This window comes from Salmo salar, chromosome 29 (genome assembly GCF_965601325.2).
Source record: "Salmo salar chromosome 29, fSalSal1, whole genome shotgun sequence".
NCBI classification, from domain to species: Eukaryota; Metazoa; Chordata; class Actinopteri; order Salmoniformes; family Salmonidae; genus Salmo; species Salmo salar.
In genome coordinates this window covers 40,127,501-40,145,340 of record NC_138319.1, presented here as the reverse complement: position 1 = coordinate 40,145,340, position 17,840 = coordinate 40,127,501, and the positions used below count along the sequence as shown (strand labels likewise).

The following is a 17,840-nucleotide window of genomic DNA, read 5'->3' as shown; positions in this document are numbered from 1 at the left end:
AGCTCTGAAATGTACAACCATATATGCTCCAATCAGAGGGCTTAGAGCTGGCCACTGGCCAATCAGACAGCTAGACAAAATGATCCCTCATATTCATATTTTCATCTTCATAGTCAATCATCTACATAAACAGAGTAACTATCTAGTCCAGGGGTATCTATAGTACGTATACCATTAAAACACAGGGCCCTAGATAAACAGTAAGGACAGTATTAAAACACAGGGCCCTAGATAAACAGTAAGGACAGTATTAAAACACAGGGCCCTAGATAAACAGTAAGGACAGTATTAAAACACAGGGCCCTAGATAAACAGTAAGGACAGTATTAAAACACAGGGCCCTAGATAAACAGTAAGGACAGTATTAAAACACAGGGCCCTAGATAAACAGTAAGGACAGTATTAAAACACAGGGCCCTAGATAAACAGTAAGGACAGTATTAAAACACAGGGCCCTAGATAAACAGTAAGGACAGTATTAAAACACAGGGCCCTAGATAAACAGTAAGGACAGTATTAAAACACAGGGCCCTAGATAAACAGTAAGGACAGTATTAAAACACAGGGCCCTAGATAAACAGTAAGGACAGTATTAAAACACAGGGCCCTAGATAAACAGTAAGGACAGTATTAAAACACAGGGCCCTAGATAAACAGTAAGGACAGTATTAAAACACAGGGCCCTAGATAAACAGTAAGGACAGTATTAAAACACAGGGCCCTAGGTATACGGTAAGTATACTATCAGCTAACATTTCATTTAGTGCACGGTGTGGCAAGAAAAGCTTCTTGGAATCATGGATTGGAGCAATTCCAAAGTCACATTCTAGAACGGTGGTTCAGAATCAGAACTCAAAATTGGAATGTAGTGGATAAATTCCAAAGATCTTTATAAACATTTAGTAACTGCTGACTAGGATACTGTGGTAACATGTTTTAAAATGCAACACGTTCTAGCTAGGGGGGGGGGGGGGGAGACAACAACATCAATCCGGCTTCATCTTGAAGAGCTAAATACCAGTAGCACCCCTTATCCAACTGGCTTTGGTCCAAACCTAGCCTGACATTCCCTCTCCTCCCTGCTCCCAAGATGACATCTGTTTGCCATACAGAGTTTCTAACACTGACACTTGTCTGTTTATATGTGTGGGTCAACAGTGGAGTGAGAGGGAATTCCTCTGTCACATTGGGCTAGTCTAAACCAGGACCGCAATAGGAACAGAGCAGGATGCGCCACTGAAGAGTGAGAGAGCAGAACCAGGGAATTCTAAAGAAGCATAGCAATTGTGGGATAATGCCAGCCCGGGAACTGAGCCAGGGTGTTAGGGAGAGGGACAGAGAGAAAGAGGGGAGGGAGAGAAGGAGACAGGAGAGGGAGAGAAAGGGAGGAGGAGAGAGAGAGAGGAGGGAGAGAGAGAGGGAGAGAGAGAGGAGGGAGCGAGAGAGCGAGCGAGTGAGGGGAGCGAGCGAGGGGAGAGAAAGAGAGAGAGAGAGAGAGAGAGAGAGAGAGAGAGAGAGAGAGAGAGAGGAGGGCGAGCGAGGAAGTGGAGGGAGAGAGTGGAGAGAGAGAGAGAGAGAGAGAGAGAGAGAGAGAGACAGAGAGAGAGAGAGAGAGAGAGAGAGAGAGAGAGTGGAGGGAGAGAGTGGAGAGAGAGAGAGGGGAGAGAGAGAGATTTGTGACCTGTTGCACGAGAAAAGGTCAACCAGTGCAGAATAAACACCATTGTAAATACAACCTATATTTATGTTTATTTATTTTCCCTTTTGTACTTTAACCATTTGCACGTCGTTACAACACTGTATATAGACATACTATGAAATATGTTTATATTGCCACAGCAAGTGAAATAGATAACAAACAAAAGTGAAATAAAAAATTACACTCACAGAAGTTCCAAAAGAATAAAGACAAGTTTCCCATGCCAGTAAAACCCCTTAAATTTAATTTAAATTTAATAGAGAGAGAGAGAGAGAGAGAGAGCTAGAAGCCTTGTCCAGAAACTAATCAGTTAAGCTTGTCAGACTGTGTTGGAAATGACAGCAGTACATTTGAGCTAATATTATCCTTCTATCAAAGGACAGCTGTGGAACATCTTCTGGATAGGAAATATATTGACTTATTGAAAAATATTGATGATTCTCGTTCATATTTCTCTCTCTCTCTCTCTCTCTCTCTCTCCCTGTATTTCTCTCTCTCTCTCTCTCTCTCTCTCTCTCTCTCTCTCCTCTCTCCATGTCTACTCTCTTTTCACCTCTCTTTCCCCATGTCTCCTCTCTTGTCACCTCCCTCCCTCCCTCCCTCCCTCCCTCCCTCCCTCCCTCCCTCCCTCTCTCCTCGCTCTCTCTTCTCTCTTCACCTCCGTCTCTCCATGTCTCCTCTCCCCTCTGGGTAAACAAGTAGAGCTGCCTGGTTTACTGCAGCCTCATCATTTCTCTGGAGCAGGCCTCAACGGGGGGGGGGGGGGGGGGGGGGCTGCCAGGCAGAACCGCAGACACACACACACACACACACACACACACACACACACACACACACACACACACACACACACACACACACACACACATTAACGGGCCCACATGACCACACGTATGCCATTGTGCACGCACACACTGACACGCGTACAGGCATACCATCGCCTCTCAGTTATACGATCACATGCCCAAGTCATTATTCCATGTAATTACAGAGACATACAGTATGTTAGTTAGGGACTCAGGGGTCTATACTGTATTCCTCTGGGTATGGAGCCGACAGCCAACTGGTGAACAGGACAGATCCTGCACAGGCTTATTTCACACTGTAGCCCACAGGGACAATAGGATAACACTAACCTACAGTATACAGTATACCACGAACCTACAGTATTCAGTAAACCATGAACCTACAGTATACAGTATACCTCTAACCTACAGTATACAGTATACCACTAACCTACAGTATACAGAATACCACTAACCTACAGTATACAGAATACCACTAACCTACAGTATACCACTAACCTACAGTATACCACTAACCTACAGTATACAGTATACCACTAACCTACAGTATACAGTATACCACTAACCTACAGTATACAGTATACCACTAACCTACAGTATACCACTAACCTACAGTATACAGTATACCACTAACCTACAGTATACAGTATACCACTAACCTACAGTATACAGTATACCACTAACCTACAGTATACAGTATACATCTAACCTACAGTATACAGTATACATCTAACCTACAGTATACCACTAACTTGTATACAGTATACCACTAACCTACAGTATACCTCTAACCTACAGTATACAGTATACCACTAACCTACAGTATACAGTATACCACTAACCTACAGTATACAGTATACCACTAACCTACAGTATACCACTAACCTACAGTATACCACTAACTTGTATACAGTATACCACTAATCTACAGTATACAGTATACCACTAACCTACAGTATACCACTAACCTACAGTATACAGTATACCACTAACCTACAGTATACAGTATACCACTAACCTACAGTATACAGTATACATCTAACCTACAGTATACAGTATACATCTAACCTACAGTATACCACTAACCTACAGTATACAGTATACCACTAACCTACAGTATACCACTAACCTACAGTATACCACTAACCTACAGTATACCTCTAACCTAGAGTATACAGTATACCACTAACCTACAGTATACCTCTAACCTACAGTATACAGTATACCACTAACCTACAGTATACCTCTAACCTACAGTATACAGTATACCACTAACCTACAATATACAGTATACCACTAACCTACAGTATAAAGTATACCACTAACCTACAGTATACCACTAACTTGTATATAGTATACCACTAATCTACAGTATGCAGTATACCACTAACCTACAGTATACAGTATACCACTAACCTACAGTATACCACTAAATTACAGTATACCACTAACCTACAGTATACCACTAACCTACAGTATACCTCTAACCTACAGTATACAGTATACCACTAACCTACAATATACAGTATACCACTAACCTACAGTATACAGTATACCACTAACCTACAGTATACCAGTATACCCTAACCTACAGTATACAGTATACCACTAACCTACAGTACTACCACTAACCTACAGTATACAGTATACCACTAACCTACAGTATACAGATACCACTAACCTACAGTATACCACTAACCTGTATACAGTATACCACTAATCTACAGTATACCACTAACCTACGAGTATACAGTATACCACTAACCTACAGTATACCACTAACCTACAGTATACAGTATACCACTAACTACAGTATACAGTATACCTCTAACCTACAGTATACAGTATACCACTAACCTACAAGTATACAGTATACCACTAACCTACAGCTATACCACTAACCTACAGTATACAGTATACCACTAACCTACAGTATACAGTATACCACTAACCTACAGTTTACAGTATACCACTAACCTACAGTATACAGTATACCACTAACCTACAGTATACAGTATACCACTAACCTACAGTATACTGTATACCACTAACCTACAGTATACAGTATACCACTAACCTACAGTATACCAGTCATACCACTACCTACAGTATACAGTATACCACTAACCTACAGTATACAGTATACCACTAACCTACAGTATACAGATATACCACTAACCTACAGTATACAGTATACCACTAACCTACAGTATACAGAATACCACTAACCTACAGTATACAGTATACCCACTAACCTACAGTATACCACTAACCTACAGTATACAGTATACCACTAACCTACAATATACAGTTATACCACTAACTCTACAGTATACCACTAACTTGTATACTATACAGTATACAGTAATACCACTAACCTACAGTATACAGTATACCACTAACCTACAGTATACCACTAACCTACAGTATACAGTATACCACTAACTACAGTATACAGTATACCACTAACCTACAATATACAGTATACCACTAACCTACAGTATACAGTATAACCTACAGTATACAGTATACCACTAACCTACAGTATACCACTAACCTACAGTATACCACTAACCTACAGTATACAGTATACCACTAACCTACAGTATACAGTATACCACTAACCTACAGTATACAGTATACCACTAACCTACAGTATACCACTAACCTACAGTATACCACTAACCTACAGTATACAGTATACCACTAACCTACAGTATACAGTATACCTCTAACCTACAGTATACCACTAACCTACAGTATACAGAATACCACTAACCTACTGTATACAGAATACCACTAACCTACAGTTTACCACTAACTACAGTATACAGTTTACCACTATCTCTGTGTGTGTGTGTGTGTGTGTGTGTGTGTGTGTGTGCGTGTGCGTGTGTGTGTGCGTGTGTGTGTGTGTGTGTGTGTGTGTGTGCGTGCGTGTGCGTGTGCGTGTGTGCGCGCTTGTGTGTGTGCGTGTGTGTGTGTCCTACCATGTATTCCATGTTAGAAGCAGGTGGATGAACCTTTCCTCTCAGCCTGTTGTGCAGATCCAGTATGGCGGTCATGTCTGTATCTGTGATGGCCCTCTTCCCTCTCTGCTTGGCCTGCCACCGGTCCCCCTCTTCAACAAAGTACTTCTCCAGAATACCATCCCAGCCGGGGCCCGTACCGTTACCGTGGTTACCGTTCCCGATCGTCACCATGGAGACGGAGGCGTGGATCGCCAGTAGCACGGACGCTCCCCTTAGCCAGTCCCAGGATATCATGACCGGCGGAGGGAGGGATGAACGGATTAATGGATGGATGGACAGATTGATGACCTTTTCAACTGTGGAGCCTTGGGGAAGAAGGATGAACGATGGAGTCCCTGTTTGTTTTTATATCTATCCTTCTTCTCCTCCTCTCCTATGTGTCCTGGAGTAGAGGGATAGATTCCTGGAGTAGAGGGATGGATTCCTGGTGTAGAGGAAGAGATTCCTGGAGTAGAGGGATAGATTCCTGGAGTAGAGGGATGGATTCCTGGAGTAGAGGGATGGATTCCTGGTGTAGAGGAAGAGATTCCTGGAGCAGAGGAAGAGATTCCTGGAGTAGAAGGATAGATTCCTGGAGTAGAAGGATAGATTCCTGGAGTAGAAGGATAGATTCCTGGAGTAGAGGAAGAGATTCCTGGAGCAGAGGAAGAGATTCCTGGAGTAGAAGGATAGATTCCTGGAGTAGAAGGATAGATTCCTGGAGTAGAGGAAGAGATTCCTGGAGTAGAAGGATAGATTCCTGTTGTAGAGAGAGAGATTCCTGGAGTAGAGGGATAGATTCCTGGAGTAGAAGGATAGATTTCTGTTGTAGAGAGAGAGATTCCTGGAGTAGAGGGATAGATTCCTGGAGTAGAAGGATAGATTTCTGTTGTAGAGAGAGAGATTCCTGGAGTAGAGGGATAGATTCCTGGAGTAGAAGGATAGATTCCTGTTGTAGAGAGAGAGATTCTTGTTGTAGAAGGATAGATTCCTGGAGTAGAGAGAGAGGAAGAGATGAGGAAGAAGGAAATAAAGTTATTGGCCGGGCTTAACAACCTGTGTCGAGTTTTGCTAAACAACTATATTGATTTTGGTAGGTACAGTGGATTGGATAGCGGAGCTGTTGGCTCGTGGCCAGCGTTATAGTTTGGGAAACTGTTGGGGTTCACTGGGGGTAAATTGTGGAGATGTAGCGATTCACCGATACTCATCGGTCCCCGATTCAAATTTTGAAGATGTTTTAAGATCTGTTTAAGATGTGTTAAGATCTGTTTAAGATGTGTTAAGATGTGTAAAGATGTGTTTAAGATGTGTTAAGATGTGTTTAAGATCTGTTAAGATGTGTTAAAATCTGTTAAGATGTGTTAAGATGTGTTAAGATATGTTTAAGATGTGTTAAGATATGTTTAAGATGTGTAAAGATATGTTTAAGATGTGTTAAGATCTGTTAAGATGTGTTAAAATCTGTTAAGATGTGTTAAGATGTGTTAAGATGTGTTTAAGATGTGTTAAGATGTGTTAAGATGTGTTAAAATCTGTTAAGATGTGTTAAGATGTGTTAAGATGTGTTTAAGATGTGTTAAGATGTGTTAAGATGTGTTTAAGATGTGTTTAAGATGTGTTAAGATGTGTTTAAGATGTGTTTAAGATGTGTTAAGATGTGTTTAAGATGTGTTAAGATGTGTTAAGATGTGTTTAAGATGTGTTAAAGATCTGTTAAGATGTGTTAAGATGTGTTAAGATGTGTTTAAGATGTGTTTAAGATGTGTTAAGATGTGTTAAGATGTCTGTGGGAGCCCAAACCAATCTAAATGAAGCAGGCATTGGCCAGAATCCTTCATGAAAGCTAGTGATATCTTTTTAGCGACAGGGGGCAGTATTCGGAAATTCGGATGAATGACGTGCCCAAATTAAACTGCCTACTACTCGGGCTCAGAACGTAGGATATGCATATTATTAGTAGATTTGGATAGAAAACACTCTGAAGTTTCAAAAACTGTTTGAATGATGTCTGTGAGTATAACAGAACTCATATGGCAGGCAAAAACCTGAGAAAAAATCCAACCAGGAAGTGATTTGTAGTTTTTCAAGACTGGGCCTATTCAGTATACAGTGACTTAGGGTTCATTTTGCACTTCCTAAGGCTTCCACTAGATGTCAACAGTCTTTAAAAAGGTGTTTGAGGCTTCTATGGTGAACAGAGAGCGAACAAAGGAAGTTGGAAGTTGTTGACTCAGGAAAGCACATGAGTTAATTGGCTTGCATTCACATGAGAGGTAGCTGTGTTCCATTACATTTTTCAAGACATTGGAATCGTCCGGTTGGAATATTATTGAAGTTTTATGTTAAAAAGGCCCTAAAGATTGATGCTATACATCGTTTGACATGTTTCTATGAACGTAAATAGAACTCTTTTTGACTTTTCGTCGTGAATTTTATGCGCGCGTCCTACATTTGGAGTAGCTTACTGAACGCGCGAACAAAAAGGACATAAATTATGGACTTTATCGAACAAAACAACATTTATTGTGGACCTGGGATTCCTAGGAGTGCATTCTGATGAAGATCATCAAAGGTAAGTGAATATTTATAATGCTATTTATGATTTTAAATGACTCCAAAATGGCGGGTATCTGTATTGCCTGATGTTGTTTTCTGAACGCCGTACTCAGATTATTGCAAAGTGTGCTTTCCCCGTGAAGCTTTTTTGAAATCTGTCACAGCGGTTGCAGAGGACTGTTGATCTATAATTCTTTGAAAAACAGTTTAATATTTTATCAACGTTTATGATGAGTATTTCTGTAAATTGATGTGCTCATTCACTGGAAGTTTTCGGAGGAAAAGCATTTCTGAACATTACGGGCCAATGTAAAATGGGGTTTTTGGATATAAATATGAACTTTATCGAGCAAAACATACATGTATTGTGTAACATGAAGTCCTATGAGTGCCATTTGATGAAGATCATCAAAGGTTGGTGCTTAATTTTAGCTGTATTTCTGGTTTTTGTGATGCCTCTCCGTGCTTGGAAAATAGCTGTGTGGCTTTTATTTTTTAGGCACTGTCCTAACATAATCTAATGTTTTGCTTTCTCCGTAAAGCCTTTTTGAAATCGGACAATGTGGTTGGGTTAAAGAGAAGTGTATCTTTAAAATGGTGTAAAATAGAAGTATGTTTGAGAAATTTGAATTATGACATTTTTGCTGTTTTGAATTTGCCGCCCTGCTATTTCACTGGCTGTGTCCCGCAGGTGGGACGGTAGCGTCCCACATAGCCCAGAGAGGATATCATAATCGGTGACGTCATACTCGGTGACGTCATACTCGGTGACGTCATACTCGGTGACGTCATACGGTGCGCCCGGTGACGTCATAATCAGTGACATCCTACTCGGTGACATCATAATCAGTGACATCATACTCGGTGGCTGTTTACAGTTCCAAGGAAACAAACCCACTGCTCGTGTTTTCAACTTCCAAGCACATTTTCATGCAAAGTCGACAGATTTTCCCTTTACGACAGACAGACAGACAGACAGACAGACAGACAGACAGACAGACAGACAGACAGACAGACAGACAGACAGACAGACAGACAGACAGACAGACAGACAGACAGACAGACAGACAGACAGACAGACAGACAGACAGACAGACAGACAGACAGACAGACAGACAGACAGACAGACAGACAGACAGACAGACAGACAGACAGACAGACAGACAGACAGACAGACAGACAGATAGATAGATAGATAGATAGATAGATAGATAGATAGATAGATAGATAGATAGATAGATAGATAGATAGATAGATAGATAGATAGATAGATAGATAGATAGATAGATAGATAGATAGATAGATAGATAGGATTACCCGACTTCAACTCATCAGCTCCCTGCTTCAATGACGCTTCGTGTTAGTTTAGGGATCTCTTTTTTGGGGGGGAACTCAGTGGCCTCCAGGGAAAGTGAGCTCGCAAATAACCTTGTGGTATTTGATTTTGGTCACTGGATTTAAATCAACAATCCTCTTTGTTGCAACACGTGCGCAAAATGGATGGAATAGTTTGAACATAGGACACAGTAGTGCGAATATGCATTGGCAAATTAAGACGCACATAAAGCATCATGTTTTTTTTTTATAATGTTATAGGTACATTTAAATTCAGTCAAACGAAAACTTTTATTCCGTTACATATTTTCACTCTCAATAAAAGGTTAAAAATAGTAAACTGTATAATGACCTTTGATCAATTTCAATGACGCTGAAATAGTTCTGCTCAAGTGACAGTCGGATGCAGTTTCTCGTCAGCTGAAGTTGAACGACCCAGGAATTTCCTCCCGCTACGCAGTTCTGCTTCACAGATGTGATTGACTGCACGGTTGTCGCAAAAGTCCCGTGTGAATCGAAGAAATAGCTGCACACTTCACAAGTCGTTTTGAGCTGGATAATTTGACTTTCACTCTGCAGGAAGGAATATTGCGCTCCGAGCCTCAAATACCATCAGTACATTTATCCTCAACTCAGACCACACCTCTCAAAAGTTATGACACTGCCCACTCGTTTTAACTGGGAGCACAGCCAGCGGGAGCAACCGTGTGTGTGTGTGTGTGTGTGTGTGTGTGTGTGTGTGTGTGTGTGTGTGTGTGTGTTGTGTGTGTGTGTGTGTGTGTGTGTGTAAAGTAACACAGCGTGAGGAAATGGGAAATAGGCAGTTAGGTTACTGTGAAGGCCAGAGAGAGACTTTTTGTTGATTAAATTGAGGAGGCTTCACAGAAACACGTTTACATCCCAAATGACACCCTAGTCCCTAAAGTGCACTGAGTTTGAACAGAGACCCTGGTCAAAAGGTCGTGATGTGTTAAAGGGATTATGATGTAATTTAGAACCAAACCCATTTGCAACATGGGAGCCATAGAGACTGGCATGTTGTCCCTTCAACAGTATAACATAATGGTCTACACACACACACAAACACACACCGAAGCAACACACACACACACAGGCATGCGCACACAGGTCAACACGCACACGCATGCACTGACAACACACACACACACACACACACACACACACACACACACACGCAAACACAACAAGCCTTTATATTGACTTCAGCCTCAGGTGCTGCTGCTCACGGTCTCTCCCATATTAATAACCTACCTGGCTACGGTACAGTACAGCAACCAAATCACCCATACTGAAAATAGCTATGTTGTGTTCTTGTTGGAGTTGGAAGCACAGTAATTACTTACAGCAGGAGAGTTCTACAGGAGAGTTCTACAGGAGAGTTCTACAGGAGAGTTCTACAGGAGAGTTCTACAGGAGAGTTCTACAGGAGAGATCTACAGGAGAGTTCTACAGGAGAGTTCTACAGGAGAGTTCTACAGGAGAGTTCTACAGGAGAGATCTACAGGAGAGTTCTACAGGAGAGTTCTACAGGAGAGTTCTACAGGAGAGTTCTACAGGAGAGATCTACAGGAGAGATCTACAGGAGAGTTCTATAGGAGAGTTCTACAGGAGAGTTCTACAGGAGAGTTCTACAGGAGAGATCTACAGGAGAGATCTACAGGAGAGATCTACAGGAGAGTTTTACAGGAGAGTTTTACAGGAGAGTTCTACAGGAGAGTTCTACAGGAGAGATCTACAGGAGAGATCTACAGGAGAGTTCTATAGGAGAGTTCTACAGGAGAGTTCTACAGGAGAGTTCTACAGGAGAGTTTTACAGGAGAGTTCTACAGGAGAGTTTTACAGGAGAGTTCTACAGGAGAGATCTACAGGAGAGATCTACAGGAGAGTTTTACAGGAGAGTTTTACAGGAGAGTTTTACAGGAGAGTTTTACAGGAGAGTTCTACAGGAGAGTTCTACAGGAGAGTTCTACAGGAGAGTTCTACAGGAGAGTTCTACAGGAGAGTTTTACAGGAGAGTTTTACAGGAGACTTCTACATGAGTTTTACAGGAGAGTTTTACAGGAGAGTAGTAACTCACAGGTTCTATTTTAGAGTAAATAGTACACTAGTGTTTCGTCTAATGGAGGGTGTTATACCAACCTTGACCTAATATTAACCAAACCTGCCCTAATATTAACCAAACCTGCCCTAATATTAACCAAACCTGACATAATATTAACCAAACCTGCCCTAATATTAACCAAACCTGACCTAATTCTCACCAAACTTGTCCTAAGACTAACCAAACCTGACCTAATACTAACCAAACCTGTCCTAATACTAACCAAACCTGGCCCAATACTAACCAAACCTGACCATACACTAACCAAACCTGGCCCAATACTAACCAAACCTGACCATGCACTAACCAAACCTGCCCTAATATTAACCAAACCTGACCTAATACTAACCAAACCTGACCTAATACTAACCCAACCTGACCTAATACTAACCAAACCTGTCCTAATACTATCCAAACCTGCCCTAATACTAACCAAACCTGGCCCAATACTAACCAAACCTGGCCTAATACTAACCAAACCTGACCATACACTAACCAAACCTGACCTAATACTAACCAAACCTGGCCCAATACTAACCAAACCTGACCATGCACTAACCAAACCTGCCCTAATATTAACCAAACCTGACCTAATACTAACCAAACCTGACCTAATACTAACCAAACCTGTCCTAATACTAACCAAACCTGTCCTAATACTAACCAAACCTGCCCTAATACTAACCAAACCTGGCCCACTACTAACTAAACCTGGCCCAATACTAACCAAACCTGACCATACACTAACCAAACCTGACCTAATACTAACCAAACCTGGCCCAATACTAACCAAACCTGACCATGCACTAACCAAACCTGCCCTAATATTAACCAAACCTGACCTAATACTAACCAAACCTGACCTAATACTAACCAAACCTGTCCTAATACTAACCAAACCTGTCCTAATACTAACCAAACCTGCCCTAATACTAACCAAACCTGGCCCAATACTAACTAAACCTGGCCTAATACTAACCAAACCTGACCATACACTAACCAAACCTGACCTAATACTAACCAAACCTGGCCTAATACTAACCAAACCTGACCATACACTAACCAAACCTGGCCTAATACTAACCAAACCTGACCTAATGCCAACCAAACCTGACCTAACCAAACCTGACCATACACCAACCAAACCTGTCCTAATACTAATGAAACCTGACCTAATACTAACCAAATCTGACCTAATACTAACCAAGCCTGACCATACACTAACCAAATCTGACCTAATACTAACCAAACCAAACCTGACCATACCAAACCCCACCTAATACTAACCAAACTTGACCAAACACAAGTTCTACTTACCATTGCTACACCAAACATTTACCCATCTATCCAGGGCCGGCTCCAGGCGTAAGCGACATAAGAGGTGGATTAGGTCCCCCAGCCGCTAGGGGGCCCACGACAGTATTGGAACTCAGTCGGGGTCTCAACCAGGGATGTAGTGGAACGCATATAAACACTGTTTATTCACCTTTTCATTATTATTGTTTGACGAACATATTATTGCGTTGCCAGCGTTGATCAGTGCACAGAATACTAATATACTGGATCTGTGTTCTAATCGTACCTTCCTCTCTGTGTTCTAATCGTGTCTTCCTCTCTGTGTTCTAATCGTGCCTTCCTCTCTGTGTCCTAATCGTGCCTTCCTCTCTGTGTTCTAATCGTGCCTTCCTCTCTGTGTTCTAATCGTGCCTTCCTCTCTGTGTTCTAATCGTGCCTTCCTCTCTGTGTTCTAATCGTGCCTTCCTCTCTGTGTTCTAATCGTGCCTTCCTCTCTGTGTTCTAATCGTGCCTTCCTCTCTGTGTTCTAATCGTACCTTCCTCTCTGTGTTCTAATCGTGCCTTCCTCTCTGTGTTCTAATCGTGCCTTCCTCTCTGTGTTCTAATCGTGTCTTCCTCTCTGTGTTCTAATCGTGCCTTCCTCTCTGTGTTCTAATCGTGCCTTCCTCTCTGTGTTCTAATCGTGTCTTCCTCTCTGTGTTCTAATCGTGCCTTCCTCTCTGTGTTCTAATCGTGCCTTCCTCTCTGTGTTCTAATCGTACCTTCCTCTCTGTGTTCTAATCGTACCTTCCTCTCTGTGTTCTAATCGTGCCTTCCTCTCTGTGTTCTAATCGTGCCTTCCTCTCTGTGTTCTAATCGTGCCTTCCTCTCTGTGTTCTAATCGTGCCTTCCTCTCTGTGTTCTAATCGTGCCTTCCTCTCTGTGTTCTAATCGTGCCTTCCTCTCTGTGTTCTAATCGTGCCTTCCTCTCTGTGTTCTAATCGTGTCTTCCTCTCTGTGTTCTAATCGTGCCTTCCTCTCTGTGTTCTAATCGTGCCTTCCTCTCTGTGTTCTAATCGTGTCTTCCTCTCTGTGTTCTAATCGTACCTTCCTCTCTGTGTTCTAATCGTGTCTTCCTCTCTGTGTTCTAATCGTGCCTTCCTCTCTGTGTTCTAATCGTGCCTTCCTCTCTGTGTTCTAATCGTGCCTTCCTCTCTGTGTTCTAATCGTGTCTTCCTCTCTGTGTTCTAATCGTGCCTTCCTCTCTGTGTCCTAATCGTGCCTTCCTCTCTGTGTTCTAATCGTGTCTTCCTCTCTGTGTTCTAATCGTGCCTTCCTCTCTGTGTTCTAATCGTGCCTTCCTCTCTGTGTTCTAATCGTGTCTTCCTCTCTGTGTTCTAATCGTGTCTTCCTCTCTGTGTTCTAATCGTGCCTTCCTCTCTGTGTTCTAATCGTGTCTTCCTCTCTGTGTTCTAATCGTGCCTTCCTCTCTGTGTTCTAATCGTGTCTTCCTCTCTGTGTTCTAATCGTGCCTTCCTCTCTGTGTTCTAATCGTGTCTTCCTCTCTGTGTTCTAATCGTGCCTTCCTCTCTGTGTTCTAATCGTGCCTTCCTCTCTGTGTCCTAATCGTGCCTTCCTCTCTGTGTCCTAATCGTGCCTGCCGCTCTGTGTGACTCTATTCATATGGACTATATACATGTTTAATTTTTTATTAATATTTATTTATTTCACCTTTATTTAAATGAGGTAGGCCAGTTGAGAACAAGTTCTCATTTACTACTGCGACCTGGCAAAGTGCGTCACAAACAACATCACAGAGTTACACATGGAATAAACAAACGTACAGTCAATAACACAATATAAAAGTCTATATACAGTGTGTGCAAATGAGGTAAGATTAGGGTAGGAAATCAATAAATAGGCCATAGTGGAGAAAAAAATACAATTTAGCGTTAACACTGGAGTGATAGATGTGCAGATGATGACGTACAAGTAGAGATACTGGGGTGCAAAAGAGCAAAAATAAATAATAATATGGGGATGAGGTAGTTGGGTGGACTATTTACAGATGGGCTATGTACAGGTGCAGTGATCTGTAACCTGATCTGACAGCTGATGCTTAAAGTTAGTGAGGGAGATTTAAGTCTCCAGCTTCATTGATTTTTGCAATTCGTTCCAGTCATTGGCAGCAGAGAACTGGAAGGAAAGGCGGCCAAAGGAGGAATAGGCTTTGGGGGTGACCAGTGAGATATACCTGCTGGAGCGCGTGCTACGGGTGGGTGCTGCTATGGTGACCAGTGAGCTGAGATAAGGCAGGGCTTCACCTAGCAAAGACTTATAAATGACCTGAAGCCAGTGGGTTTGGCGATGAATATGAAACGAGGGCCAGTCAACGAGAGCATACAGTTCGCAGTGGTGGGTAGTATATGGGGCTTTGGTGACAAAACGGATGGCACTGTGATAGACTGCATCCAATTTGCTGAGTAGAGTGTTGGAGGCTATTTTGTAAATGACATCGTAGAAGTCGAGGATCGGTAGGATAGTCTGTTTTGTGAGGGTTTGTTTAGCAGCATGAGTGAAGGAGGCTTTGTTGCGAAATAGGAAGCTGATTCTAGATTTCATTTTGGATTGGAGATGCTTAATGTGAGTCTGGAAGGAGAGTTTACAGTCTAACCAGACACCTAGGTATTTGTAGTTGTCCACATATTCTAAGTCAGAACCGTCCAGAGTAGTGATGCTGGACGGGCTGGCAGGTGCGGGCAGCGATTGGTTGAAGAGCATGCATTTAGTTTTACTTGCATTTAAGAGCAGTTGGAGGCCACGGAAGGAGAGTTGTATGGCATTGAAGCTCGTCTGGAGGTTAGTTAACACAGTGTCCAAAGAAGGCCGGGAAGGATACAGAATTGTGTCGTCTGAGTAGAGGTGGATCAGCAAGAGCAACATCGTATACAGAGAAAAGAGTCGGCCTGAGAATTGAACCCTGTGGCACCCACATAGAGACTGCCTGAGGTCCGATTTGGCATACTGAACTCTGTAGTTGGTGAACCAGGCGAGGCAATCATTTGAGAAACCAAGGCTGTTGAGTCTGCCGATAAGAATGTGGTGATTGACATAGTCGAAGGCCTTTGCCAGGTCTGGCACAGGACGTACAGGGCTGTGGAGGCGTACTGGAGACCTGGTGCGTAGAGCTGGCACAGTTTTTACCAGACTGGGAAGGCGCACTGGAGGTCTAGTGCGTGGGGCCGACACAGGTTGCACCGGACTGGTGACAGGATCCTCTGGTCGGATGTTGAGCAGAACACACTTGTACAACATCTCTCTCATCTCTCCCCATGTGGTCTGTGGCTCTTCCCTCTGCTCAGCCGCCAGCTCCATATGCCCCCCCCCCAAAAAAAATTATTGGGTTTCTGTGGCTGTGGTCTGACGACACGCTCCTCCAGAATTTGCCATTCAGGCTCTGGCACTCTCCTCGGTTCGACCGGCCACCCCTTGTGCCCCCCCAAAAAAATCTTGGGGTTGTCCTTGGGCTTTCTGTGGCCGCGAACCCCGGCGTCGTCGCCTTCCTCCATCATTACCTTCCGTCTGCCGCCAAGGAAGGGTCTCGCATCCACCCATCACTTCTTTCCATGTCCAAAACTCCTTCACCTGGTGAACACGCTGCTTGGTCCTGGTTTGGTGGGATCTTCTGTCACGATCGTCGTAAAAACTGGACCAAGGCGCAGCGTACGTAGCGTTCCACATCTTTATTATGAAGTGAAACTTCAGCAAATACAAAACAATAAACGAACAAACGAAACGTGAAGTAAATAAAGTGCTCACAGGCAACTACACATAAACAAAACAAGATCCCACAAAACACAGTGGGGAAATGGCTGCCTAAACATGATCCCCAATCAGAGACAACGATAAACAGCTGCCTCTGATTGGGAACCATACCAGGCCAACATAGAAATAGAACAACCTAGATTACCCACCCTAGTCACACCCTGACCTAACCAACATAGAGAATAAAAAGGCTCTCTATGGTCAGGGCGTGACACTAACAGTACTGGTAAAGTTTGTCGAAACATGTCAAACAATGTTTATAATTAATCCTCAGGTTGTCTATTGTCTAAATAATCGATAATATTTCAACCGGACAATAGCGTATTCAATAGAAAGGGAAAACAACAAACAGCGCACAATCGCTCACGCGCTCAAAACAGCTCTGGTTCCTTCTATAGTCCACTGACAGAAAGGTCTCATTCTTCCTCATTTTTCAGAAAACAAGCCTGAAACAATGTCTAAAGACTGTTGACATCTAGTGGAAGTCATAGGAGCGGCAATCTGGGTCCTAACCCATTACATACTGCATAGGCAGGCAATTGAAAACTACACACATCAAAAATATCCCACTTCCTGGGTGAATTCTCCTTTGGTTTTCGCCTGCCATATCAGTTCTGTTATACTCACAGACATTATTTGAACGGTTTTGGAAACTTCAGAGTGTTTTCTATCCAAATCTACCAATTATATGCATATCCTAACTTCTGGGCCTGAGAAACAAGAATTTTACTTTGGGCACCTCAGTCATCCAAACTTCCGAATAATGCCCCCTATTCCAAAACAGTTATACGAAGTGTCAAAAGAAGGGCCAGAAGTATACAGAATGGTGTCCTCTGCATAGAGGTGGATCAGAGAATCACCAGCAGCAAGGCTGTGTGTAAGGCTCTCCCCCATCTAGTCTACTCCTCAGGCCGTGTGTAGGGCTCTCTCCCATCTAGTCTACTCCCCAGGCCGTGTAAAAGGCTCTCCCCCATCTAGTCTACTCCCCAGGCCGTGTGTAAGGCTCTCTCCCATCTAGTCTACTCCCCAGGCCGTGTAAAAGGCTCTCCCCCATCTAGTCTACTCCCCAGGCCGTGTAAAAGGCTCTCCCCCATCTAGTCTACTCCCCAGGCCGTGTAAAAGGCTCTCCCCCATCTAGTCTACTCCCCAGGCCGTGTAAAAGGCTCTCCCCCATCTAGTCTACTCCCCAGGCCGTGTAAAAGGCTCTC

The 17,840-nt window shown here is 42.9% G+C and overlaps 1 protein-coding gene across 1 annotated transcript in view; it reads right to left on the bottom strand.

Moving 5' to 3' along the window:
- LOC106590676 (cysteine-rich secretory protein LCCL domain-containing 1) overlaps positions 1-10,042 on the bottom strand; it is a 49,606-nt gene extending 39,564 nt beyond the window's left edge. The window contains exons 1-2 of the mRNA XM_045710967.2: positions 9,763-10,042; positions 5,496-6,507 (exon numbers count right to left, since the gene is read on the bottom strand). Coding sequence (XP_045566923.1) covers positions 5,496-5,771 — 276 coding nt within the window. The 5' untranslated portion in view covers positions 5,772-6,507; positions 9,763-10,042. The remainder of the gene's footprint in view (positions 1-5,495; positions 6,508-9,762) is intronic.
- Between the last annotated feature and the right edge of the window lie 7,798 nt (positions 10,043-17,840).